The sequence below is a fragment of the Coffea arabica genome, chromosome 6c, assembly GCF_036785885.1.
Source record: "Coffea arabica cultivar ET-39 chromosome 6c, Coffea Arabica ET-39 HiFi, whole genome shotgun sequence".
Classification (NCBI taxonomy): Eukaryota; Viridiplantae; Streptophyta; class Magnoliopsida; order Gentianales; family Rubiaceae; genus Coffea; species Coffea arabica.
In genome coordinates this window covers 21,999,345-22,025,991 of record NC_092320.1, presented here as the reverse complement: position 1 = coordinate 22,025,991, position 26,647 = coordinate 21,999,345, and the positions used below count along the sequence as shown (strand labels likewise).

The 26,647-nt window shown below is 32.3% G+C and overlaps 3 protein-coding genes across 3 annotated transcripts; all 3 read right to left on the bottom strand.

Moving 5' to 3' along the window:
• Positions 1-3,268: 3,268 nt before the first annotated feature.
• On the bottom strand, positions 3,269-5,474 carry LOC113691313 (uncharacterized). The gene is made up of 2 exons (XM_027209415.2): positions 4,887-5,474; positions 3,269-4,119 (listed from the first exon to the last, which is right to left on the bottom strand). Exons 1-2 carry the CDS (start codon positions 5,472-5,474, stop codon positions 3,388-3,390), a joined length of 1,320 nt encoding a protein of 439 aa, XP_027065216.1. The 3' UTR covers positions 3,269-3,387.
• Positions 5,475-8,499: 3,025 nt separating this feature from the next.
• LOC113694344 (uncharacterized) lies at positions 8,500-10,833 on the bottom strand. The gene is made up of 2 exons (XM_027213274.2): positions 10,194-10,833; positions 8,500-9,350 (listed from the first exon to the last, which is right to left on the bottom strand). Exons 1-2 carry the CDS (start codon positions 10,779-10,781, stop codon positions 8,580-8,582), a joined length of 1,359 nt encoding a protein of 452 aa, XP_027069075.1. The 5' UTR covers positions 10,782-10,833; the 3' UTR covers positions 8,500-8,579.
• Positions 10,834-12,481: 1,648 nt separating this feature from the next.
• On the bottom strand, positions 12,482-14,872 carry LOC113693149 (uncharacterized). Its single transcript, XM_027211723.1, has 4 exons — positions 14,704-14,872; positions 14,287-14,648; positions 12,636-12,806; positions 12,482-12,562 (listed from the first exon to the last, which is right to left on the bottom strand). Exons 1-4 carry the CDS (start codon positions 14,870-14,872, stop codon positions 12,482-12,484), a joined length of 783 nt encoding a protein of 260 aa, XP_027067524.1.
• Positions 14,873-26,647: the final 11,775 nt, after the last annotated feature.

Below are 26,647 nucleotides of genomic sequence, written 5' to 3'. Positions count from 1 at the left end.
ATGCAAGTCACGTGGTGGATTCCGACCAAAAACTAGTCAAAAACTTAGGTAGGGACCAAATTTGATCAATATGAATTTGTAAGGGACGTAAAATTACACTTTTAAAAGTGAGGGACAAAAAAAGTCATCTTGTAAAATGTGAGGGACGTTTTGAACGATTTTCCCTTCAAAAAAAATACAATTTTTGTATATAATGGTTAGTAGGATCAAATTCACAGGAACTGAGGATAATTCATTTCTTCTAGAGTTCAAAGTTCGGGAAATTTTTATATAATTGTGAATAATTAAACAACTCAAATAAATTAAATAAAATAAAAACTAAATGACAATTTAACAAAATTAAATCAATAATGAGTAATCTTTAGCTAAGAAATAATTTCGAAAATGGTTCACTCAATTGATCATTGACGCAATAATAATTTCATTTACTCACTGATAAACAGGTTATAACTGCCAAACACGTGATGACTATCAACTTCTCCTTACTGTATTGGTGGTTAAGGTACGACCATTAATTACTTCCCTAATCAAGAAATAACCCTAGGTATGACCTTAGAATTCAATTTTCTAAGTGTTTTAAGAATTAGAAAAGCCCGTTCTAACCAAATAACACGCTATAAAGGTTATTTTAAATTAACCTATATGTTCTCCTAACACAAACCCAATCATGCCAGTCACCATTAATTTAAAATAATTAAATAATTATGGATTGAACTGCTCCAACTGGTTTTAGGTTATTAGATTGAATTAAACATCAGGCACTCTTGATATTCAAATAAAATAATAATCATAAGAAATTAAATCAGAGAACATGCGAATACCAGTAAATAAAAGAAATAAATATGATCAATTCGATCTTACAATTTTAGGTAAACCAAATCTTCAATTGCTTTTTGACTAGAATGGAGAATTTAGCTGTTCATCTCCATTGAAAAAGCCGCACGCAAAATAATTGAATTGATTTCCAAGGCCATTCTTCAATTGAGATGAATTCAATAAGAATAGAAAAAGAATTCAGTTGCCTTGTTTCTTGTTAAGAAGAACCGAAACAAAACCTAAGACTACTAGTACTACTCTATTCAGTCCGAGAAAAAAGAAAAGATAAGGCGAACGATAATGCCTTTCTAGTCTTGCTTCCTGCTATTACTAAACTACTTCTCCTAGTTGGAGTCAAATTGACTCTAAAAAATCATATCTTAACCAGATAAAACAAATCATCCTATTCATTTGGTAACACATTCGAGACTCTTGGAACTTCATCTTACTGCTGGAGATTATGTTTCAACTCCCGAGTTTCCCCGATATTCAAAGTTTTAATTTTGATGTGTCTTCGCCGAATTTCGCAGAAATCTAGTAAAAAACACATTCTTAACCTTTTTTTTGCTTCGGATCTATACAACCAACACCAAATATCAGTAGAATCTACCAATTAATGTAATATTTGGGTAAAATCAAGGGGGAAATAATTATAAATTAAATGACAAAAGTACAACCTATCAATTCCTAATTTGATATCCCAAATTATGACCTCAATTGAATAATGTGATGAATTGGTGACCTAATTTATACTTTTTTCTGAAATTTTACTGTATGTGTTACGTGTTTGAATTTTGATTCTTAGTTCTTGCCATAAATTGTTCTTCAATGTGCCCTTGTGTTCGTGGAAATTTACTTTATATTGTCTTGAATCTAATCAAGTAATGATGGCCCTAAATTGATGATTTTACCCTAAAATTGATTTTGCCCCAATTTAATATTGTTTCAATTGGATTCTGCCATTGTGTAATTTGCTAAAAATTTTGTAATAATTTTTTTATTGCTTCAATTGCATGTTGTAAAAAGTCTTCAGTTTTGTTGTACTAAGCTTGTTTGTTCAATTATCATAGATTGTTGAATATGTCTGCAAAAATGAACCCTAGCATCGAGGAGAATGAGAATAAAGGCTTATCTGATTTCCATCCACCACTTCCTCATTCAGACACGTGTGGTGATTCTATAACATCCAAAAAAGAGGGAAAACTATAAGAAGAGATCCAGAGCTTGGGATCACTATGATGACGGCAAAATAAATGGAATTCGGCATGCAGTGTGCAAATACTGTGATGAATTCCTTTTGGATGGTATTTTTTACACATTAATTGCATATAGTACTTTTAAGTAATGCTGTAGTGGCTGATGAATTCCTTTCTTGTCCTTTTTTGCATTGTCTTTGTTTTCTTCTGCCTCTGATAGACTTTCGATATTATTTTTGGGTGGTTGCCATCTCACATGTATTTAAAACATTGGTTATTAAAGTCTAAATTTTGTAATTTGGAATTTACTTATTGAATGTCTATTAGAATACATCCTGTCACTATTCCTATTATAGCTATGAATGCGTGCTCTTTCTCCTTCCTTCCTCATGGTCTCCACTGCTATTTTGTCAGTGTGAATACGTGACTTTTCTAATGTAATTATGCCATTAAATACTTGAATAACTGTTACAATCATAGTAGCTATTTGTTTGAAATTCTTGTTCCTATTTTTTCTTTCTTTCTCATTGTCATGCTGGTTTTGATGGTTCTATCGTAGAATTCTATTTTGCAATCTAAAACATGTTTAATTTGTTTTTTTCTCTATTACTTTGTTTGTTTAATGTTTTTAAAAATTTCATTATCCCCAAATTAAGAATTTCCAATAGAGATATTTTCCAATTACAAATCCATCATCTTCTCTGGTGATTAGTTTTATCAATAGTTATTGTAGTTATTGTTTCCATGTAATTAACAATAAGCTGGTTAATTTATATAGCTCCTTTTTTTTTCTCCTATATACTCCTATTTTTAAAAATTTTCACTAATTTTTTATATTTATTAGCAAGCAAGTTTAAGTTTCAGTTTATGACTTTATTAGTTGAAAATATGCTACTTAAGTACACACATTTTTAGTGTTGATGGCTTTCTTTAATTGACTAGATTGCAATATTCTGATAGTTGTTACCAACAAACATGATTGAGTTTTGCGAGAACAACTTGGGTGGAGAAGGGGAGAAAATTTCTTGAATAGGCTTTTTTGATTTGGTACTCTATAAATTGGATAAATATGTACCTATAAAAAATAGATATCATCTGATTTGATAAATGATGCAATTTCAATTTGTCTCAACAACGACTTTGAAATATGAAACTCAAGACTTCGACTAATTTTCTGAAATAACTTTACCATCAGTAACTCAAAAAACGCTTCTATTTAATATAGTAGCAATATGTCAAACTTATGGATGCTTTCTTTCAACATAAACAAAAATTCTATCCACATGCACCAACTCCCGCGGCTTGCGCGGGACTTGTGCCCCTGGTTATTTTCAAACAAAGGGAGGACTTAGTTAAGAAAACTAAATTTGAAGCTCTATTCGATTACTATTCTTGTGGTTTCGACCACTGCACTCACACTATTTCTTGGTCTCCATTTTATTCTTCCACAGAGCTTGCGCCACTTATTTGTAACACCACTTATTCCCAGAAGATAGATTGTTATCACAAACATCCATGCATTAAATGCAAAACTACCAGGCCTTTCTTTTGTAGCCTCTGGTGTGACAAAGCCTATTGATGTTCCATAACTCAATAAAATTGAAGTTGCAGTTAACAACATAACCCCATTCAAGATCCACATGAAGACCTTGTGCCTGAAGGGGAGCCCACTGATAAGCAGTGAGATTGTGCCCAGAGATGAAACAAATGCAACGGTGTTATAAGTAATTAAGTACCGATAAGACTGAATATTGTGATAAGCCATGATGGATTGTCCTGCACTGTGTGGATTTCCTTGCGAATCTTTTGTTTGATCATCTTCCCAAACTCCTCCCGCGGGGTTTATTCCAGCTTGGAAAGCCATATTTGCAATAAGCGAGGCCACTACCATTAATGCTTTGCTTTTCTGTTCCATCCATTTTCCTTGATGAAAATTTGATTGCTGATTTGTGATTTCATCAGCCGTTAATGCCCCTGCTTGTCGAAGAGAGTTTTCAATCTCCTTTTGGCTATCCTTGGGAGTCTGTGGAACCATATTCAATGCTGTGTGCCCTTTTGCATTCTTAGAGTTGAGATCTATTTTGGAAGTAAGCAAATATTTGATGATCTGTGGCAAATGTATTATCAGCATTAGATATATACTTTTTTATTTTTAATTTTAGCATTCAATGGACCTAAAAAATACGAATCTAGAGGTTGAATGGCCATTCGGTATCCAAGTCGCGCTTGTACTCTTTGACCATAAGCATTAAGGGCCTATTCTATTACTATGGGTGTGAAAGGAACGCAAAAAAGGGAGGAGAAAAGAAACAAATTGTGTTCCAAGCGAATGGGTATAAAAAGGTGGAGAGACGTGGGTGTACAAATGATCAGAGACAAATATAAGTTAGAAAGAAAATCAAAATCATTAATGAACATGTTAGTCTCTAAATTAATTTTGTTTTGCACTCTTTAGTTGTAATCGAATTTCCCACTTTACTCTTTAAAACTTTGAAATAAAATATTTTAATTCTTAAAGTATAAAATTGAAATCAATTTTTGTCTCTGAAAAAATAAAACCCGTCTCACATTAATCTCTAAAGAATAAATTATGTTCTATTTAAACATGAAATTTGTTCCACTTCTATCAACTATTTTACTTTATTGGGACAAACTTTATATTTAGGAAATAACGTGTTACATTTTAAAGTTTAAAACTTAAACTGAAAATCTAAGCATAGATGGAAGGGTGCAAAGTGAAACATAAAAAGCTACATTGTTTATTCACCATTTTATTTTCATTTTGTTCAATAATATCAGCATCGTGCATAGTACGGATATTCACACTAGTATAATCTAATTCGCAGGCATCTATGTCACCAAACATTGTCATACCTCAATTTGCTTGCCAATAACAGCCAAATGCAATATGGTAAGGCCTTCACTATCTTTCTGATTCAAGAATTCATCATCATCCACGGCCTCCACCAACTTCTTCAATGCCTCCAGCTGATGATACTTCACACACAAATGCAAGATGGTCTCCCCACGTCTAGTCTTTTCCCGAGCAGCAAAAGGCCTCGCATGAATCAACACTTCCAACACTCCAATTTTGCCTTTCATGGCAGCAACATGAAGAGGGTTCCTTCCATCTTGATCACAATCGAAACACATGTCAGGATTAGCATTTACCAATGCTTCAACAATTCTCAAATGACCTCTAGCTGATGCCAAGTGAAGGGACGACCATTTTTGACCTGAATCTTCTACGTTCCCCAATAGCTCAGGATTATGATCCAAAATTGCTTCAACAAATTTTTGGTGCCCTCGAATTATAGCTATTTGTATAGGATTGAAATTGGAAAAAGAAAGAGAAACTCTATGAAGCACCAGTTTGTCTTCTTGAAGCAACTCATACAGAGTCTTTTCATCGCCTTCTAAGGCAGCACCAAGAAGCCTTTTCTCCATCTCCAACCCTTGCATATCTGTTCTTGATTTGGTCCTTCCCCTTTGTTAAATGTAAAATTTTGCAGAACCAAAAGTTTATATCGAGTTAATTTTTGTTAACTGTTTCAGTTGATGTATCAAAGTTGACTCCATTACGGTTTTCCCAGGGCACCCATGAGAGACCGGAAAGTCGCAAGGCCCAATATTCAAAAACCCAGACTAAAGCATTAGTTGACTTTCTGCAGTGGGGTGCTGACTGCAGAGAGAGCCGAGTTGTGTCAACGAATTTGATTAGTAAATGTTCATGACTTAGTCTTGTGGTGTATTTTTGTCACACTTTACGTGCTTGGTTTTGTATTCAACTTTTCAATTAAATTGAGAACGTGCTTGATTTTGTATTCAACTTTTGAATTAAATTAAGAACGACCTAAATCGTGCTTTGGTGGACCTACAGAGAAATGAACAAAAAACTTTTTCAAGCAAAAAATGGACAAAAAGTCGTTGATGATGATGTGTGATGAAAGTTAAATCTGGGGATTAGCCAATTATTTCTTTGCAAATGTGACAAGTGACTAATTTACGCTATATTTGAATGATATTTTATGTTATTTTTAGTCATTTTGGAAATACTGTAGGAAGAAAATGGATTATTTTGACTATAATTAGTTTAAAATTCTTTCAAGTGATTAAATGAGGTTTTTGTCACTTTTTACTTGGATTTGGTCGATAATTTGTATAGGAGTTAGAAATGTACTTCATTTGGATGAAAAGGAAAGTTGACAGCTTTGACACATTTTCGTATTTCAGCTATAATTGAGCTTCAATGATCGAATTGAGATGATTCTCAAACCATTTTGAAGATAAGAGATAGATCTACAATTTATGTAAAGACATCAAAATCTAGTTTGAAGGTTTTCGAGGTCAAAAAGCCGAATTATAGTAGCTAATTTTCTATGGTCGAAGTTGAGACAAGGCAGTGAGCAGTCAAGGGTATTTCAGTCATTTCTCAACCTACACAAATCTAAATGAGGTAATTCTTAATGCATTGGAAAGCTAACTCAAAGGGCTATAAGTTTTATGTTTTGGTCAAGAGTTAATTCAGCTTCTATCATCAAGAAAAGTTTAGTTTAAGTTGATGAAAAATTGGAATGCCTTGAAGATTGAATAGAAATTGCTAAGAATGGCAGAGGAGCAATCCGGCCGACAATCTGGCCGGATTTGTGGCCGGATTCTGGTCAGAAATGGCTGCTCTCCACTTGCACAACTTGTTTCATCCTTCAATAATTCACAGTTATTGATGGACGTGTAACAACAACTTTGCAGCTGTAAAAATAATGTTTGAAGCCTCATTTCTTGACTAAATTATCTATAAATAGTCATGGACTTGCAAGATTCAAGAGAGCTTGGAGAGTTCAAGAAATACCATAAAAATGTAGTTCTTACATTTTCTTAGTGTTAGGTTAGTTTAGTATAGGATAGTTTAACTAATAGTTCATCCTTTTTTTTTATTAGCTAGGCAAAGATGAAGAAGGCAAGGAAAGAGCTCATGTGACAAGGGTTACTTTACCTTTCCAACTCTTTATCTTTTGTATTGGATTCTAAGTTAAGTTAATATACAAGTTTTGGCTTTTATGTTTATTATGTGTCTTTAAAAGTTTATGCCTTGGATTTGGTTGAACTTTCTATAATTGTTAGTGATTATTATTTGGCTATTTGATGCTATTATTTTGAACAAGTTATTTAGCATTTTAGCTCTTTAAATCATGATTAATTTGGTACCATTAATTGTGATTATTTAAAGGTGTTGGTTCTTCAATGAAAATTGAAATTTAACACTAGTTCAAGAAGTGCTAAACCTAGGAAGTACACTCACGAGAGTAGATCGAGGTGCACCTATGTGGTTTTAGTGATTCATTTCATGTAATTTCATAGAAGAAATGAACTCGTAACTAATTTCATAATCACGAGAGTGGGTATGGATTAGTTATAAGCATAGTTGATTCACTACGAAAGTAGGTTTCACATACATAAGGAAATTACGCCATAACTAGCCAAGATAGTAGTATTCAATGATCCAAAAATAGCACTTGCATGAGTAGTTAGGAATACCATAACCTATGGAATTTTTATTTACTATTTTCTTGCATAAGTTTAGCATAGTTTTATCTCTTTTAATTCTTTGTTCGTCTAAATAATAGAGAAGTTTTAATAGTGCCGGTAATTGTCCAATCTTTCTCGTGGGATCAACCCGATATATGCCTTAAATTACTAGTTGACCTGTATACTTATAGTTAAAACGGGTATAAATTGAATTTAAACTTGAACTTATGTTAAAATTCCCGTCACAATGTTTAAAATTTAGTTAACGGCAAGTTTTCCATTTAACTCCAACTCAAATAATGTACATATGCTGTATTTAAGAGGAATTGATATGATAGAGCAAAAAATTATACACAGCACTATCTATGTAAATAATCACAAGAACGTTACAATATAAATATTTGTAGCGAGATTCTCAAGATATTTATGAACCATTTGATAAATGTTCATCAATCATTATCATTAATTAGTTAACAGAAATGGGTTTCTGTTAAAACCCATAGAGTGTCTGATAACTAAAATTTAGGTATAGATTTTATATATTTTTTCTTTTCCTACTCCTTTTTCTTCTAAATTTTCTTTACTCTCTATGAACCTCGACTCACAAATTTGTCCCATTTAAATCCAATCAATGATAATGTTAACAAAATAATTAGCAAAATAAAGGACAATGCAGATTAATGACAATATATCATTTTATTCTAACAATGACCTTCTAATTTTTTTTGACCACTTTCAGTACATTACCATTGATTTGTATGGTTTAGCAAAATTAATGAGATAAAGAATGTGTAAATTAATGATAATGTTTCATTTTATTCTGATTGTCATCCCTGGACTCATTTTGACCACTTTTTGGCTATTATCATAGATTTGTATGTTCTTTTATTTCTTAATTTTGCTAATATTGTCATCGATTGGACTTAAATGAATCAAACTTTATAGCTTGGGGTGCAAATTATCTAAAATTAATATTTCAGGTGCATACTAAAAAAGTAGTACAATTCGGGGGTGGAAAGTGGAGTTCAGTCCTTAAGAAAACTATATTTGAAGCTCTACTCGATTACTACTATTTCTGTGGTTTTCAACCACTGCACTCGCACTATTTCTCGGTCTCCATTTTATTCTCCCGCAGAGATTCCACCTCTTTTTTGTAACACCACTTATTCCCAGAAGATAGATTGTTATCACAAACATCCATGCAACAGTTGCAACAGCATAAGGCCTTTCTCTTTTAACCTCACGATCTGGTGTCACAAAACCTATTGATAATCCATAACTATATATAATTGAACTTGCAGTTAACCACATAACCCCATTCAAGATCCACATGAAGACCTTGCGCCTGAAGGGAAGCCCACTGATAAGCAGCGAGATTGTGCCCAGAGATGAAACAAATGCAATGGTGTTTTGAGTAATGAAACATCGATAAATCAGAATGTCGTGATAAGCCATGATGGATTTTCCTGCTTTATGTGGATTATTTAGTGAAGGATTTCCTTGCGATTGTTCTGTTTGATCATCTTGCCAAACTCCTCCCGCGGGGTTTATGCCAGCTTGGAAAGCCATATTTGCAATAAGCGATGCCACTACCATTAGCGCTTTGCTTTTCTGTTCCATCCATTTTCCTTGACCAAAATTTGATTGCTGATTTGTGATTTCATCAGCCGTTAATGCCCCTGCTTGTCGAAGAGAGTTTTCAATCTCCTTTTGGCTAACCTTGGGATTCTGTGGAACCACATTCAATGCTGTGTGCCCTTTTGCATTGTTAGAGTTGATATCTATTTTGGTTGTAAGCAAATATTTGATGATCTGTGGCAAATGCATAATCAGCATTAGAAACATGCTACTATAAGGTTAATCACTTTCTCCATCGTTATCCAGACGACGAGTATCAAGAGATGCTTGCGCCAATTAAAGATTCTCCTATACAAGCCAAGAGGATGAACTTCACAAGTTCCATTTTCAAACTAGTTTGCCTTTATGGTGTAAACTATTTGAAATTGGGTGTAAAATTTTTTTTTTAAATGATCATTTTACCCTTATGTGGGCTGAAATGGACTAGTGTGACCTCGGATCCTACAAGCTAATTGTGTAATTCGATTATGAGACCCCAGTAGAATGAGGACAATATGGTAAAAGATATATTTAATTGAAATGCTTAGAGTAAAAGGGTCCCAAGTAGAATGGGGACAAGTATTTGGGTATTGTTAGACTAATTGTGTGAAACCAATTTAGAATAATATTTTTATGGTTATGATACTATGGTAAGAGAAATATTCCTTGCAAAATTGTTAAGTTTGTCTTTAATTGCAATATTGCAAAATATTTTAATTCTTAAAGTATGAAATTTATATCAAGTTTTGTCCCTAAAAATATAAAACCCATCTCACATTAATCTCTAAAGTATAAATTATGTTCTATTTAAACATGAAATTTGTTCAACTTCTATCAACTATTTTGCTTCATTGGGACAAACTTTATATTTAAAAAATAAAGTGTTACATTTTAAAGTCTAAAACTTAAAGTGAAAATCTAAGCATAGATGGAAGGGTGCAAAGTGAAACATAAAAAGCTACATTGTTTATGACAGACAACACGAAATAAAAATATAATCTAATTCACAGGCACCTATGCCACCAAACATTGTCGTACCTCAATTTGCTTGCCAATAACAGCCAAATGTAATATTGTAAGGCCTTCACCATCTTTTTGATTCAAGAATTCATCATCGTCCACGGCCTCCACCAACTTCTTCAATGCCTCCAGCTGATGATACTTCACACACAAATGCAAGATGGTCTCCCCACGTCTAGTCTTTTCCCGAGCAGCAAAAGGCCTCGCATGAATCAACACTTCCAACACTCCAATTTTGCCTTTCATGGCAGCAACATGAAGAGGGTTCCTTCCATCTTGATCACAATCGAAACACATGTCAGGATTAGCATTAACCAATGCTTCAACAATTCTCAAATGACCTCTAGCTGATGCCAAGTGAAGGGACGACCATTTTTGACCTGAATCTTCTACGCTCCCCAATAGCTCAGGATTATGATCCAAAATTGCTTCAACAAATTTTTGGTGCCCTCGAATTATAGCTATTTGTATAGGATTGAAATTGGAAAAAGAAAGAGAAACTCTATGAAGTACCAGTTTGTCTTCTTGAAGCAACTCATGTAGAGTCTTTTCATCGCCTTCTATGGCAGCATCAAGAAGCCTTTTCTCCATCTCCAACCCTTGCATATCTGTTCTTGATTAGGTCCTTCCCCTTTGTTAAATGTAAAATTTTGCAGAACCAAAAGTTTATATCGAGTTAATTTTTGTTAACTGTTTCAGTTGATGTATCAAAGTTGACTCCATTACGGTTTTCCCAGGGCACCCATGAGAGACCGGAAAGTCGCAAGGCCCAATATTCAAAAACCCAGACTAAAGCATTAGTTGACTTTCTAGCAGTGGGGTGCTGACTGCAGAGAGAGCCGAGTTGTGTCAACGAATTTGATTAGTAAATGTTCATGACTTAGTCTTGTGGTGTATTTTTGTCACACTTTACGTGCTTGGTTTTGTATTCAACTTTTCAATTAAATTGAGAACGTGCTTGATTTTGTATTCAACTTTTGAATTAAATTAAGAACGACCTAAATCGTGCTTTGGTGGACCTACAGAGAAAATGAACAAAAAATTTTTCAAGCAAAAAATGGACAAAAAGTCGTTGATGATGATGTGTGATGAAAGTTAAATCTGGGGATTAGCCAATTATTTCTTTGCAAATGTGACAAGTGACTAATTTACGCTATATTTGAATGATATTTTATGTTATTTTTAGTCACTTTGGAAATACTGTAGGAAGAAAATGGATTATTTTGACTATAATTAGTTTAAAATTCTTTCAAGTGATTAAATGAGGTTTTTGTCACTTTTTACTTGAATTTGGTCCATAATTTGTATAGGAGTTGGAAATGTACTTCATTTGGATGAAAAGGAAAGTTGACAGCTTTGACACATTTTCGTATTTCAGCTATAATTGAGCTTCAATGATCGGATTGAGATGATTCTCAAACCATTTTTACAGTTTTGTCAACGAATAATAAATGTTCATGACTTAGTCTTGTGGTGTATTTTTGTCACACTTTACGTGCTTGGTTTTGTATTCAACTTTTGAATCAAATTAAGTACGACCTAAGGCGTGGTTTGGTGGACAGAAAGTCGTTGATGATGATGATGTGTGATGAAAGTTAAATCTGGGGATTAGCCAATAATTTCTTTGCAAATGTTCAAAATTTAGTTACGGCAAGTTTTCCATTTAACTCCAACTCAAATAATGAACATATGCTGTATTTAAGAGGAATTGATATGATAGCTCAAAAAATTATACGCAGCATTAGCTATGTAAATAGTCACAAGAACGTTACAATATAAATATCTGTAGCGAGATTTTTATGAACCGTTTGATAAATGTTCATCAATCATTATCATTAATTAGTTAACAGAAATGGGTTTCTGTTAAAACCCATAGAGCATCTGATAACTAAAATTTAGGTATAGATTTCATTTTTTTTTTCTTTTCCTACTCCTTTTTCTTCTAAATTTTCTTCACTCTCTCTATGAACTTTTAGTATTTTGCTTGGGAGTCCAATTAGGCAAATTGGGCTTATTTAAGTTCTGCACGCTTGGTTTACTGGCATATAATACCACTATCATTGTGCTCCTCCGATCAGACAAATTGAAAGTAATACATATAAATTTTATGCTTAAACATGGATAGAACAAAAGAGAAATACTCAACAATTTGAAAAGGAACACATCATTTAACAAAATAGTTAAAGAGTTTAAGGTGATCTAATGGTTAAGGGTATTGATAAGGCCAAGACTTGAGTGGATTTTTTGATTTACTTAGACCGTGACATACCAAAAAAACAGACTCATTTGGTTCCCCCCTCCAAACTTTATTTTTCACGCTGTACAAGTCTACAAGAAAGCCGTGTCCGACTAATGCCTTCATTTTGCTTTTTCTCGCCAATCCCTTCCTTAAAGAGGAAGAAGGAACACATAATCAATTTGACATCAAAATTAATATATTCAAATTGTTGTTGGTAATACCTGAATTTGCTTGGAAATAAAAGCCACATGCAGTATGCTGAGGCCATCACCATCCTTCCGATTCAAGAACTCATCATCATCCACAATTTCCACCAGCTTCTTCAGAGCATCTAACTGATTATACTTCACACACACATGCAAAATAGTCTCCCTATGTTTGGTAGGTTTTCTCTGGATGCAAACGGTCTCGCATCAGCCAACATTTTTAGAACCTCAACTCTGGCTTTGACGGCTGCAAGATGAAGAGGGTTGCCAAACTCCTCCCGCGGGGTTTATGCCAGCTTGGAAAGCCATATTTGCAATAAGCGATGCAACTATCATTAGTGCTTTTGCTTTTCTGTTCCATCCATTTTCCTTGATCAAAATTTGATTGCCGATTTGTGATTTCATCATCTGTTAATGGACCTGCTTGTCGAAGAGAGTTATTGATCTCGTTTTGCCTATTATTGGGATTCTGTAGAACCATATTCAATGCTGTGTGCCCTTTTGCATTTTTAGCATTGAGATCTATTTTGGTAGTAAGCAAATATTTGATAATATGTGGCAAATGCATTATCAGCACTAAATATATACTCTTTATTTTTAATTTTAGCATTAGATATGCTCCTATATGGTTCATCACTTTTCTCCATTGTTATCCAGACAGTGAAATGGAAAGCATAAAGAAATGCTTGCATATTAAAGATTCTCCCATACAAGCTAAGGGGATCAGCTTCACAAGTTCATTTCAAACCAGTTTGCTTCTATGGTGTAAACAAGTTGGAATATGGTGTAAAAAAAATTAAAATGATCATTTTATCCTTAAGTGGATTGAAATGGACTAGTGAAACCTTGGATCCTACAAGCTAATTGTGTAATTTTATTGCAAGACTCAGGTAGAATGAGGACAATATGGTAAAAGATGTATTTAATTGAAATCCTCAAAGGAAAAGGGCTCAAGTAGAATGGGGACAAGTATTTGGGTATTGTTAGACTAATTTTGTGAAACCAATTTAATGTAATATTCTTATGGTTATGATGCTACTGGTTGCAAAATTGTTAATTTCAAGGGTGAATACTGCCATTCAATGGACCTAAAAATTATGAATCTAGAGGTTTTATGATCACTCGGTTGCCAAGTCACAGTTGTACTCTTTGACCTTGAGTATTAATGGTCTATTCAAGATTGATGAAACATTCTATTACTATATAGGGTGTGAAACGAATGCAAGAAAGGGTGGAGAAAAGAAACGAATTATAATAAAAGTGAATGGATATAAAAATTTAGAGAGAGGGCGGAGTACAAAAACTAAATTCTCACTTTACTGATTAAACTTTAAAATAGAATATTTTAGTCCTAAATATAAAATTTATATCAAATTTGTCTCTAAAATATAAAATCTGTCTCACTTTAATCCTTAAAGTATAAATTGTGTCCTATTTAAGTATAAAATCTACTATTTCACTTCTATCGACCCTTTTATTTAATTGGGACAAATTTTATATTTAGGGACGAAAGTGTTACATCTTAAATTGAAAAACTAAAGAAAAAATCTGAGCATAGGTGAAGGGTGCAAAGTAAAACATAAAAAGTTAATGTTATTTATGAAAGAAAACACGAAATGAAAATCGTCTCATCCGCAGGCACCTATGTCACCTAACATTGTCGTACCACAATTTGCTTGCCAATAACAGCCAAATGCAATATGGTAAGGCCTTCACCATCTTTTTGATTCAAGAATTCATCATCATCCACGGCCTCCACCACCTTCTTCAGTGCTTCGAACTGATGATACTTCACACACAAATGCAAGATGGTCTCCCCACGTTTAGTCTTTTCCCGAGCTGCAAAAGGCCTTGCATGAACCAACAGTTCCAACACTCCAACTTTGCCTTTCATGGCAGCAACATGAAGAGGGTTCCTTCCATCTTGATCACAATCGAAACACATATCAGGATTAGCATTTACCAATGCTTCAACAATTCTCGGATGACCTCTAACTGATGCCAAGTGAAGGGACGACCATTTTTGACCTGAATATTCAAGGTTCCCCAATAGCTCAGGATTATGATCCAAAATTGCTTCAACAAATCTTTGATGCCCTCGAATTATCGCTATTTGTATAGGATTGAAATTGGGACGAAGGAGAAACTCTATGAAGCACCAGTTTGTCTTCTTTAAGCAACTCATATAGAGTCTTTTCATCGCCTTCTAAGGCAGCATCAAGAAGCCTTTTCTCCATCTCCAACCTCTCCATATCTGTTCTTGGTTAGGTTCTTTCCCTTTGTCAGTTGTAAAATTTTGCAGAACCAAAACTTTAAATAGCTCCAGAGAAATTCTTTCGAATTAATTTTCATTAACTGATTTAGTTGATTTATCAATGTTGACCACAAGAATCAAAAACCCAGACCAAAACTGAAGTCGACTGTCTCGAAGTGGCTTCCCGACTGCTGAGAAAGACTTGTGAGAACTAATTTGCTTTGGCTGGTTGATTTTCTGGTCATTGTTTAGAAGTTAAAGAGTTCGTGTCCGACACGTAGAAGTTCATGACTTTAGTCTTGGGGTGTATTTTTGTCACATAAAAAGTAGTGGGTTATAACTAACCCTATCACCAATCAAATTTAAAATTTAAAACATTCCCACTATCTACTTCATAAACTGTTTATAGTTTGTTATTTATACTTTAAATCCTGTTTACTTATTAATTAAAGACAAATGCTCATTCGTATGCTATTTTAATACAATGTTGCATTTTTATAATTAAGAAATATTTGACACCACACTAACCCTATAACCACCCCTACAAATGAGCTTTGTAAATTACAATCACGTTTCAAAAAATTACAAATGTGCAACTAAAATTAAAGTTAAGGGGGTAAAGTGCAACTAAATGTAAAGTTAAGGGGTTTACTATATTTAACTCTAAAAAAAATCCCAAGAACGTAACAAGTAGTGGGTTATAGATTTTTATATTTATTTTAATACATAAAAAGTAGTGGGTTATAACCAACCCTATCACCACTCAAATTTAAAATTTAAAACTTTCCCATAATCTACTTCATAAACCGTTTATAGTTTGTTATTTATACTTTAAATCCTTTTTACTCCTTAATTAAAGACAAATGCTCATTTACATGCTATTTTAATACAATTTTAATTCGCAAGCATACAACATGATCAAGCAACAACAAAACCAGTTAGGACTAGATTTTGACCAAAAAAAAAAAAAATAGGCCTAAATGGCACGGGCACGTTGCCGTAACTTGCGATGCCAATTAGGACTATTTAGTGCTTTTTTTTTTTGCAAGGAGTTAGGACACTGTAAAGCTTATTTAGACAAACTTTGCCTCATCGGTGATTTGAGTATCAAGTTATTGAATATACTATAAATTCTATAATATCAGTCTGTTACAAAAAAAATAATATTTTACTAGCATGTAGTATTTGCGTCCGAAATTTCAGAGGTAAATCAAATGATTTTACTTATACTCTATATAATTTGAATAGTTTTTTAGCGAATATAACCATACTATGCAGGACCATCACTTTGTACAATTGGAGTTAGCAAATTGTATATCAATCACATTTTAGATTTTGCTCGATAACTTCGCGGTTGATGAGTTCCATCCGTAACACTACATTAAACTTTTAATGTTGATTCATACTCTTATCAACATATATTTCAAAAAATTGTAGGTTTGAAAATGATACATGTGCTCGAAAGTTAGTTACGTGGTTGAGGTCAAGCAATTTTACAACATCACAAGCATTGTTGATAGTAAATTCAAAGAGAATATGGATATCCGAATATACAATCATGCGCACGGTAAACTTACTATATTTAATTTAATTATTGCACAAATTTTTTAATTTATAATCATAACCTATACCTTCTTTCATTCTTATTAGGTTAAATATTTTTGAATACTTGCTTACATTCAGAGCATTAACATAGAAAACATGTTCTATGAGTTATGCAAAAAATGTGGATAACTATGTGAAGGTCATTTTTCAAAAATAATGTGTATGCATTGTAATGACGTGGTCGACACTGTTGTTAGGTAATTAATTTCATGTACCTTTAATTTCAACAAAATTTTCTGTATTGTATATAACATTTTATTTGTCAAACAGGTACAATGTTAACATACAAATCAAAGATTCCAGTGGTAACATGCATCTTAATCTGCAGGACAGACATGCACGATTCATATTTGATTGTAATGCTTCTTATCTCAGAGAATTACAAAGGAAGGTAGAATTTCTTGATATATGTTTATTTTTTATAATGCTATTTATAAACTATGTAAAAAAATACATTAATTTTGAATTTCGCACGTACTTAATTCTCAAGACAATGTTGATAGGTTGTTCAACCAACGAATCAATTCATGCAAAGATCATACATTTTCATTTGTACTACGCATTCCACAAAATTCAACAAAATTAATTAAATCACCAATTTTGGCTTTCGTACTAAAAGTTGATTGGTGTGAAGAGTGTTCGCACCTTCATGCAAGATTATCAAATCGAATGCATAATACATGTAAGTATTTTATTTTAACAACATTTAATTACATTCATTTTTATTCATAAATCATTCATTTTCTAATATAAATTTCTATTATTTTTTTAGGATCTATCTTCCGAAAAAAGATAATTTTTGAATAATATACACATTCTATCATATTTCAAACTATTGTTAGACAGATATTATATTTTAATTGTGTTGGTACAATTTTTTAACCTTTTTTAATTCACCCTTTTATTTTCATTTTTTTAATAATGTCAGCACCATGCGTAGCACGGGTATTTACACTAGTTTCTATATAAACTCTTGACAATGTCCATGACATTGAAACATCATGAATAAAAATACCCTTTTCTAAAATTTATCATGATGAGGTTAGTTAGTTTTTAGTTTTTAATTTTAACAACATCTTATATAATAAGCTGTTGGATCAAATTATTTGATTTATAATTTGAATTCTAGTTTGATAGGATTTTATCTTGTAATTTGATCTTTAGTTTGATATGATTTTATTTTTTCTAACCATTATCTTTGTAAGGCAATTCCTATAAACTCTTAACAATGTCAATGACATTGGAAGTGGAACATCATAAATAACAACACCATTTTCTAAAATTTATCATGGTATCAGAGTAAGATCTATATTTTTGTGTTGACCTTTTACTCAAGATTTCTCCATCACTTGACTTAGAACGTCATGAAGCGATCAAGGAGAATCAACAAACAATGGGACCGGATCTAATACTATTGACTATATTTCTTCCTATTATCTTCATGTCTTTGACCATTTTAGTATGGTTTTAGTTTTCCAAAATTAATTGGAGAAATGCTATTAAAAATTGCTTTTGTAGCAAAAGAATAATCTATGTGATAAGTGTCGGGTTTGTGCAATAATAAAATTCAACTCACAAAATATTTATTCGAGTATAATGGTAAGTAGGGTCGTCTCCATAGGAATTAGGGAGAAAATCTGTTTCTTTCCAAGTGAAGCCAATCAAGGGGTTTTAGAGAATTAAGATTAAAATAAAATACTCAATGAAAATAAAAATAATTAAATGAAAGTAAATTAAATTAAATCAAGGATTAACAAGCTCTAGCCAAGGTTACAACTTCGTAAGTGGTTTATACAACTGATCATTGATGCAATAATTATTTCATTTATTTGTTAATAAACAAGTTATAGTTGCAAAACAAGTGATGACAACCAACTTTTCCTTACTATTTCGATAGTTAAGGTAAGCCCGCTAACTACTTCCCTAATCAAGAAATAACACTAGGTAAGCTCATAGAACTTAATCCCTTGATTGCATTAGGAACTAGAAACACCCCGCTCTAATCAATAAACACACTACCAGAGTTTATTTAAATCAAATTGTGTATCTCCCTAACATGGAACCAATCACGTTAGTCGTCACTAATTTAAAATAATTAAATAATTACGGATTTAGCTATCTTAATTAACATTAGTTTGTCAAGTTAAATTAAATATCGGATTCTTGATATTCAAACAACAAAACAAGGATGAGAAACTAAATCAGAAAACATATGAATACTAACGAATAAAAAAATTAATAAAACCAATTAGATCTCACGGATGTAGATAAACCAAATTCTTTTTTATTTCTTGACTAGAAAAGAAAATTAGTTACTCTCCATTGAGAGTAACCCACGCAATTCCATTGGTGAAAAATTGCATGAAGTTCCACAATGGAAAATAAAACAATGGAAAAGAAAAAAAGAAGAAAATTCTCTCTGCTTGTCGACGCTTGATGTTTCTACCCTCTGAAGTACAAATCAAACGGGAGAAAGCTGACTTCCCTTATTCTTTGTTTCCTACTTCGCATCTACTACTCATAATAAAAACATGTTTTCTAAATAGAAAAAGAAACTATAAAAGATAATATTCCAAGTTTCCTAGTCCAATACTAAAACTAATAAAGATAATAGAAATTTCCAAATCTTCAATCAAAAGCTGTCCATAGTTGACTCGAACTAGGAAATCCCCGTGCGCAATAAATTCTCGAGTCTTTTGGACTTGAAAGCAGGTTTCAATCGTGCCACTATCAAATTGACTCTTAACATACTGGAAAATTGCTCTTTTAATCACGTTTTGTTCATTTTCCTACAATTAGCCCCATTAACCAAATATAAGTAGAATCTATCAATTAAAATAATATTTGGCTAAAATTAAGGGAAAAATTATACAAAAATTTAATATCAATTATGCACCCTGTCACTATGCTTTGTTGATGGAAGGACAATGTTATTAGATAAATCTTCCTCAACAATTATGGTATAGAAATGCTGTAGCAAATTGGTTATTCCTTAATGGGATTTCAATTCCTTTCATGGATTTCTTAATTTCGTAGTTTTCGCTTGATGTCAAATATGACAATTTATGTCATGAGTGGTTGTCTTTCTCTTGATACTATGCCCCATCCTTTTTATAGATGTAATCTTGCACATCTTTATTGAGGATGTGCATTTAATCCCTTTGTTGGATGTTTATTTTTTAATTTATACTGTAGGGAAGTTATTCCTGTTTGCAATATTTCTAATAAGTTACATGCCATTTCAATTAATGGGTTATATTATGGGTTTTATTGCTGTCAAAGTACTTCCCTTTACTGGTATGTCACTTTATGTAGTAATCAATCCACCTCATTTTAAAGTAATATTGACAAGTGACTAATTTATGTTATATTTGAATGATATTTTATGTTATTTTTAGTCACTTTGGCTATATTATAGGAAGAAAATGGATCATTTTGGCTATAATTAGTGTAAAATGTTCTTAAGTGTTTAAATGAAGTTTTGTCACTTTTTACTTGCATTTTGTCCATAATTTGTATAGGAGTTAGAAACATACTTCCTTTGGATGAAAGGAAGTTGACAGTTTTGACACATCTTCGTATTTTAGCCATAACTTGAGCTACAGTGATCGGATTGAGATGATTCTTGAACCATTTTGAATATAAGAGATAGATCTACAATTCATGTGAAGACATTGAAATCCAATTTGAAGGCTGTCTAGGTCAAAAAATAGAATTACAGTAGCTAATTTTCTATGGTCGAAGCTGAGACAAAGCAGTGAGCAATCAAAGGTATTTCGGTCATTTCTCAGCCTACACAAATCTAAATGAGGTAACTCTTGATGCATTGGAAAGCTAACTCAAAGGGCTACAAGTTTCATGTTTTGGTCAAGAGTTAATTCAGTTTCTATCATTAAGAAAAGTTCAGTTGAACTTGAAGCAGAATTGGAGCAACACTGAAGACTGAACAGAAATTGCAAATGAAAGTAGGGGAGCAATCCGGTCGACAATCCGGCCAAATTATGTCGGATTCTTGGCCGGATTATGGTCAGAAATGGCTACTCTCCACTTGTACAACTTGTTTCCTTCTCCAATAATTCACAGTTATTGATGGACATTGACAACCACTTTGCAGCTGTAAAAAGGGATGTTTAAAGGCTCATTTCTTGACTAGAGTCCTCTATATATAGCCATGGACTTTCAAGATTAAGGTGAGCTTGGAGAGTGCAAGAAATACCACAAAAATGTAGTTCTTACATTTTCTTAGCGTTAGGTTAGTATAGGATAGGATAGTTTAACTAGTAGTTCATCCTTCTTGTTTATTAGTTAGGCAAAGATGAAGATGGAGATGAAGATGGAGGAGATGAACTCATGTGACAAGGATTACATTTCCTTCCTAAATCTTTATCTTTTGTACTTGATTCTAAGTTTAGTTAATATACAAGTTATGGATTTATATGTTATTATGTGTTTCTAAAGTTTATACCTTGGGTTTGATTGAACTTTCTATGATTGTTAGTATTTATTATTTGGCTATTTGATGCTATTATTTTGAGCAAGTTATTTAGCACTTTAGCTCTTTAAATCATGATTAACTTGGTACCATTAATTGTGATTATCTAAAGGTGTAGTTTCTTCAATGAAAATTGGGATTTAACACTAGTTCAAACAGTGCTAAACCTAGGAAGTACACTCACGAGAGTAGAGGTGCACCTTTGTGGCTTTAATGATTTATTTCATGTAATTTCATAGAAGAAATAAATTTGTAACTAATTTCATAACCACGAGAGTAGGTATGGATTAGTTATAAGTATAGTTGATTCACTACGAAAGTAGGTTTCACATGCATAAGGAAATTACGCCATAACTAGCCAAGATAGTAGTACTCAATGATCCAAAAATAGCACTTGCATGAGTAGTTAGAAATACCATAACCTAAGGAGCTTTCATTTGTTATTATCTTGCATAACTTTAGCATAGTTTTATCTCTTTTAATTCATTGATCGTCTAAATAATAAAGAAGCTTTCATAGTACCGGTAATTGTCCAATATTTCTCATGGGATTGACCCGATATATGCCATAAACTACTAGTTGACTTGTATACTTGCAGTCAAAACAGGTATAAATTGGATTTAAACTTATACTTATATAAAAAATGTCAATTATCAAGAATCAATAATTTAAAGAGATTCAAGACGCTCGATCATGGCTGATTTCAATTTTTGGTATTCAAGTTGGGAACTACAAGTATACACTCTCCTGCTCGATGAGGAGTATTGAAGATTAGTTAGTTTTTAGTTTTTAATTTTAACAGCATTTTATGTAATAAGTTGTTGTACCAAATTATTCGATCTGTAATTTGAAGTCTAGTTTGATAGAATTTTATCTTGTAATTTGATTTTTAGTTTGATAGGATTTTATCTGTTGTAAACATTATCTTTGTAAGGCAATTTCTATATAAATTCTTAACAATGTTAATGGCACTGGGATATCATGAATAATAATAATAATAATAATAATAATAATAATAATAATAATAATGTTATGAAATAACAAAAATGTGGATGTCCCTTTGTATTCCCAAGGGGATTAATTCATGATTTTATGGCTACTTATGTATATAAGTTACAATTCATAAATCCATTCATGTAGTGGAGAAACCGTTTCATAGGTTTTTTCATATTATTGTAGTAGTGGATGATTAATAAGATTTATGTACCTTTAATCTTGTAGTGCCTATATATAGAGGTAAATTGAGACCCTTTGTGGATACTTTTGTATCTTGTTAAAATATAAGAATATCATTCTCCCTTTCTCTACTCCTTTCTCTAATACTTCTTCAATTCCTATTGTAGTATTTCATTTTATTAGTTTTATAACACGTTATCAGCACGAGTCTCTATTTTTGAGCAAAAAGTAAAAACGGAGCCTCTACCGTGAACAAAAGTGAAACACAAGGTTTTGCCAAAATTCTGTCCGTATTTCTTCAAGTAACTTCTGAAGTAAATCTCTGACCCACAAACTTATGTCAATTTCTTATGGCTAACATTTGAATTATCGCAAAAAATACAAGTGTCTATTGCTGAACAATCACTAAACACAAACATATACTGTTTGACACCTTTGAGGTAATATTTCTTCTTTTAATTCTATTTATTTACATTTAGAATTATTCGTTATAGATACTTATATTCTGATGCATTGAATTTTGGAGATGCTATTATAGAAAATCAATTATATTTGAGAATCTACTTGTCCTTTGAAATATTAAAAAAAAAAAGATCCGATCACCTGAAGATGGTCATTCTTTAACAAAAAGATTTGGCCACCAGAAGATGGTCATTATTTCAAAATTTGGTATGATAAATTTACTTATGGTTGTAAGTACACGATTCTGCTATGTTTAGAATTATTTCTTAGTTGAAAATAATATTCTCTACATACTTCTCATATATGCTCTTGTAGTAGCAATATTGAGAGAAAATTTGAGCCGTATTTTGTACTTATTGCATACTAGTTCTAGTCCATTCCCAGAAGTGAATGCGACTAAATTTCAATTTTTAGTTATGGTTGCTACCATAACTATGATTTTGGTAAATATATATTTTACCATGACAAAAGAAAAAGTTACCACTTGAAGTGGGATAATAATGATAAGGACAAGAAAGTAAAGATAAATGTCCCGAAGTACATTTGACGAATCAAAATTATAATATCATCTTCACATGGCCAATTTCTTTAAACACCCTGAAGGTGTATGATGATTGATTTAATTAACTTTTCTTCCTGAAGAAGAAATGGATGTTAAATATTTGGGATCAAAGGATTATGGTGATGATATTTGTCCCATAAGAATTATGGTGACAATGATATGTGTCTCATTAATAAGTGCTACTATATACACTATATTCCAATGAGAGAGACAAACACAATTAGTGGTAGTGTTTAAGTGATTGAAAACTCCAGAAGAGTCACTACTATATTTCTCCCTGTAGGAGAAAAATTTATCATAAATAAAGCACTACTTTTTACCATGTCTCAAAAGAATTATTGAATTTGAATATCCGTTGAAATGGATATCAGATTGAGACACTAAATGAGACAATAATAGAGATCATGTTTAGAAATCAAATGAGATAAAGGTTAATTATATCATAATAACCATTCGAGAGAGAAATGGCTATGGATATAGTTGTCTTCATTCTCATTTGATTTATAATCATCACCTGCAGTAAATCAGAAATTTACTGATCCCAATGAATACATGATTTGACGAAAGTGAGAATATTTGAAAGCCGACAAGTATTTATACATACCCCCTTTATATTATATATGGCTCCAAAAGAAATTTAAAATTTATGTTGGGTATGAATGATTTATTTATTCTGATGAGTTACGATTCCCGACATTAGGGGGAGGAAGAAATCAACCGAAAGGAAATTACCTGAAAAATTGAATTTCCTCGATTCTCATACAAAATAATATGAACTACAAGTTCAAGAAATTCTTCTTGTAGAAAGTTATATTTATCGACTCCAGAAGAGTCATTAAATCAACTATTCCTGCAGGAAATACTCTGGTTAAAATTGATGTCCCTGAAGGACATACACAAGTGCTACAAATAAATTTAACGCCGCCTACCTAAATAAGTATAAATTGATTTCAAATATCTCCGGAGATTAAATAAATGTCATGACAAAATTCAAACTCTTGAAGAGATCGCTCCTGAATAGCTAACTCCTGAAGAGAATGAAATCATAGAAAATTTAATTGGAGCCTAATAAAATGTAGCACTTGATATTATAGAAGTTGATGAGGATCATGAATCTAGATCGGCTGATAAATGTCGGTATAGAAATGATTGGAAAAATGGAAAGATGCGATTTAATTTGAATTGGACTCACTGGCTACAAGAAAAGTTTTTGGACCTGTAGTCCAAACACTTGAAGGTGTAAAGCCAGTAAAATATAAATGGGTATTTGTGAAAAAAAGAAATGAGAAAAAAGAAATTATGAGGTATAAAGCAAGACTTGTAGCCCAAGAATTTTTACAAAGGTCTGGATTTGATTATGGTGAAACGTATTCACCTGTAGTGGATGCTATTACATTTAGATATCTTGTGAGTTTTGCAGTACATGAAAAATTAGACATGCGTCTAATGGACGTCGTTACTGCATATTTATATGGGAATTTTGAAAATGATATTTATATGAGAATTTCCGAAAGATTCAACATGCCTGAAGCATGCAAATCAAATCCTAAAAATATTTATTCTATTAAATTACAAAGGTCTCTGTATGGACTCAAACAATCTGGACGTATGTGGTATAACCGTCTCAATGAATGTCTGACAAAAGAAGGTTATACCAATGATCCAATATGTCCATGTGTTTTTATTAAGAAAAATGGATCAAATTTTGTGATAATTGCTGTATATGTTGATGATCTAAATTTGATTGGAACTCCTGAAGAGATTCAAAATAATGTTGAATATTTGAGAAAAGAATTTGAGATCAAACATTTTGGAAAGACAAAATTCTGCCTTGGTTTACAAATTGAGCATTTGAAAGGTGGAATTTTTGTCCACCAAACTGCTTATACCCGGAAGGTATTAAAGCGATTTTATATGGACAAAGCACATACATTGAGTACCCCAATGGTTGTCAGATCATTAGATCCTAATAAGGATCCTTTTAGACCACGAGAGGAAAATGAAAAGATACTTGGTCCTGAAGTACCATATCTCAGTGCAATTGGTGCACTAATGTATCTTGCTAATTGTACAAGACTTGATATATCATTTGCAGTAAATTTATTAGCAAGATTTAGTTCCTCGCCCACAAGACGACATTGGAATGGTATTAAACATATTTTTCGCTATCTCCAAGGAACAATAGATCTTGATTTATTTTATTCAAATAAATCCAAACCTGAATTGGTTGGTTATGCTGATACTGGGTATTTATCCGACCCGCATAAAGCAAGGTCTCAGACTGGTTATTTATTTACATATGGAGGCATAATCATTTCTTGGCGATCTACAAAGCAATCACTAGCCGCCACTTCATCGAATCATGCTGAAATAATAGCAATTCATGAAGCCAGTCGAGAATGTGTTTGGTTAAGATCAATGACCCACTATATCTGGAAGAATTGTGGGTTATCCTCCGGAAAAGAAAATCCTCTAACTATATTATATGAAGATAATGCAGCTTGTATAGCTCAATTGAAAGGAGGATATATTAAAGGAGATAGGACGAAACATATTTCACCAAAATTCTTTTTTACTCATATTTGCAAAAGAATGGTGAAATTGATGTGCAACAAATCCGATCAGATAATAATCTGGCCGATTTATTTACCAAGGTATTACCAACTGCGACATTTGAGAAATTGGTGAAGAGTATTGGAATGCAACGATTAAAAAAATCTCAAATGACGTTCGCATCAGGGGGAGAAATTATTACACAAGAATAGTGTACTCTTTTTCCTTCACTGGGATTTTTGGTCCCACTGGATTTTTCTCTAGTAAGGTTTTAACGAGGCATATTCTTTGTGTAATGGACATCCAAGGGGGAGTGTTATGAAATAACAAAAATGTGGATGTCCCTTTGTATTCCCAAGGGGATTAATTCATGATTTTATGGCTACTTATGTATATAAGTTACAATTCATAAATCCATTCATGTAGTGGAGAAACCGGTTCATAGGTTTCTTCATATTATTGTAGTAGTGGATGATTAATAAGATTTATGTACCTTTAATCTTGTAGTGCCTATATATAGAGGTACATTGAGACCCTTTGTGGATACTTTTGTATCTTGTTGAAATATAATGATATCATTCTCCCTTTCTCTACTCCTTTCTCTAATACTTCTTCAATTCCTATTGTAGTATTTCATTTTATTAGTTTTATAACAAATAATAATAATAATAACAAATAATAATAATAATAATAATAAGGGTTAAATGCAAACTATACACTGGGTTGTAGTTTACCCTCTAAACTATAATAATAAGCATTTTGCCCCCTTGAATGATATGTTTGGACAGATCTACCCCTTTTATTTTAAGCATTGTTATTTTTCTTTTTTCCCTATCATTTTCTTTTTAAATTCTTTCTTATTTTTCTTTAAACATTGTTTAAATAAGTAGACTAGATTAGTCAAAATTTGTTTATTTCTTAAT

Bases quoted from the DNA above. Each gene is read 5' to 3' on its own strand.
- LOC113691313 (XM_027209415.2), bottom strand. From the start codon at position 5,474: ATGCAAGGGTTGGAGATGGAGAAAAGGCTTCTTGGTGCTGCCTTAGAA. The intron at 4,120-4,886 runs GTATGACAATGT...CATTTGCCACAG, and splicing joins TTATTGGCAAGCAAATTGAG to ATCATCAAATATTTGCTTAC.
- LOC113694344 (XM_027213274.2), bottom strand. From the start codon at position 10,781: ATGCAAGGGTTGGAGATGGAGAAAAGGCTTCTTGATGCTGCCATAGAA. The intron at 9,351-10,193 runs GTACGACAATGT...CATTTGCCACAG, and splicing joins TTATTGGCAAGCAAATTGAG to ATCATCAAATATTTGCTTAC.
- LOC113693149 (XM_027211723.1), bottom strand. From the start codon at position 14,872: ATGGAGAGGTTGGAGATGGAGAAAAGGCTTCTTGATGCTGCCTTAGAA. The intron at 12,807-14,286 runs GTACGACAATGT...GTTTGCATCCAG, and splicing joins TTATTGGCAAGCAAATTGTG to AGAAAACCTACCAAACATAG. The intron at 12,563-12,635 runs GTATTACCAACA...TTCCTCTTTAAG, and splicing joins TTATTTCCAAGCAAATTCAG to GAAGGGATTGGCGAGAAAAA.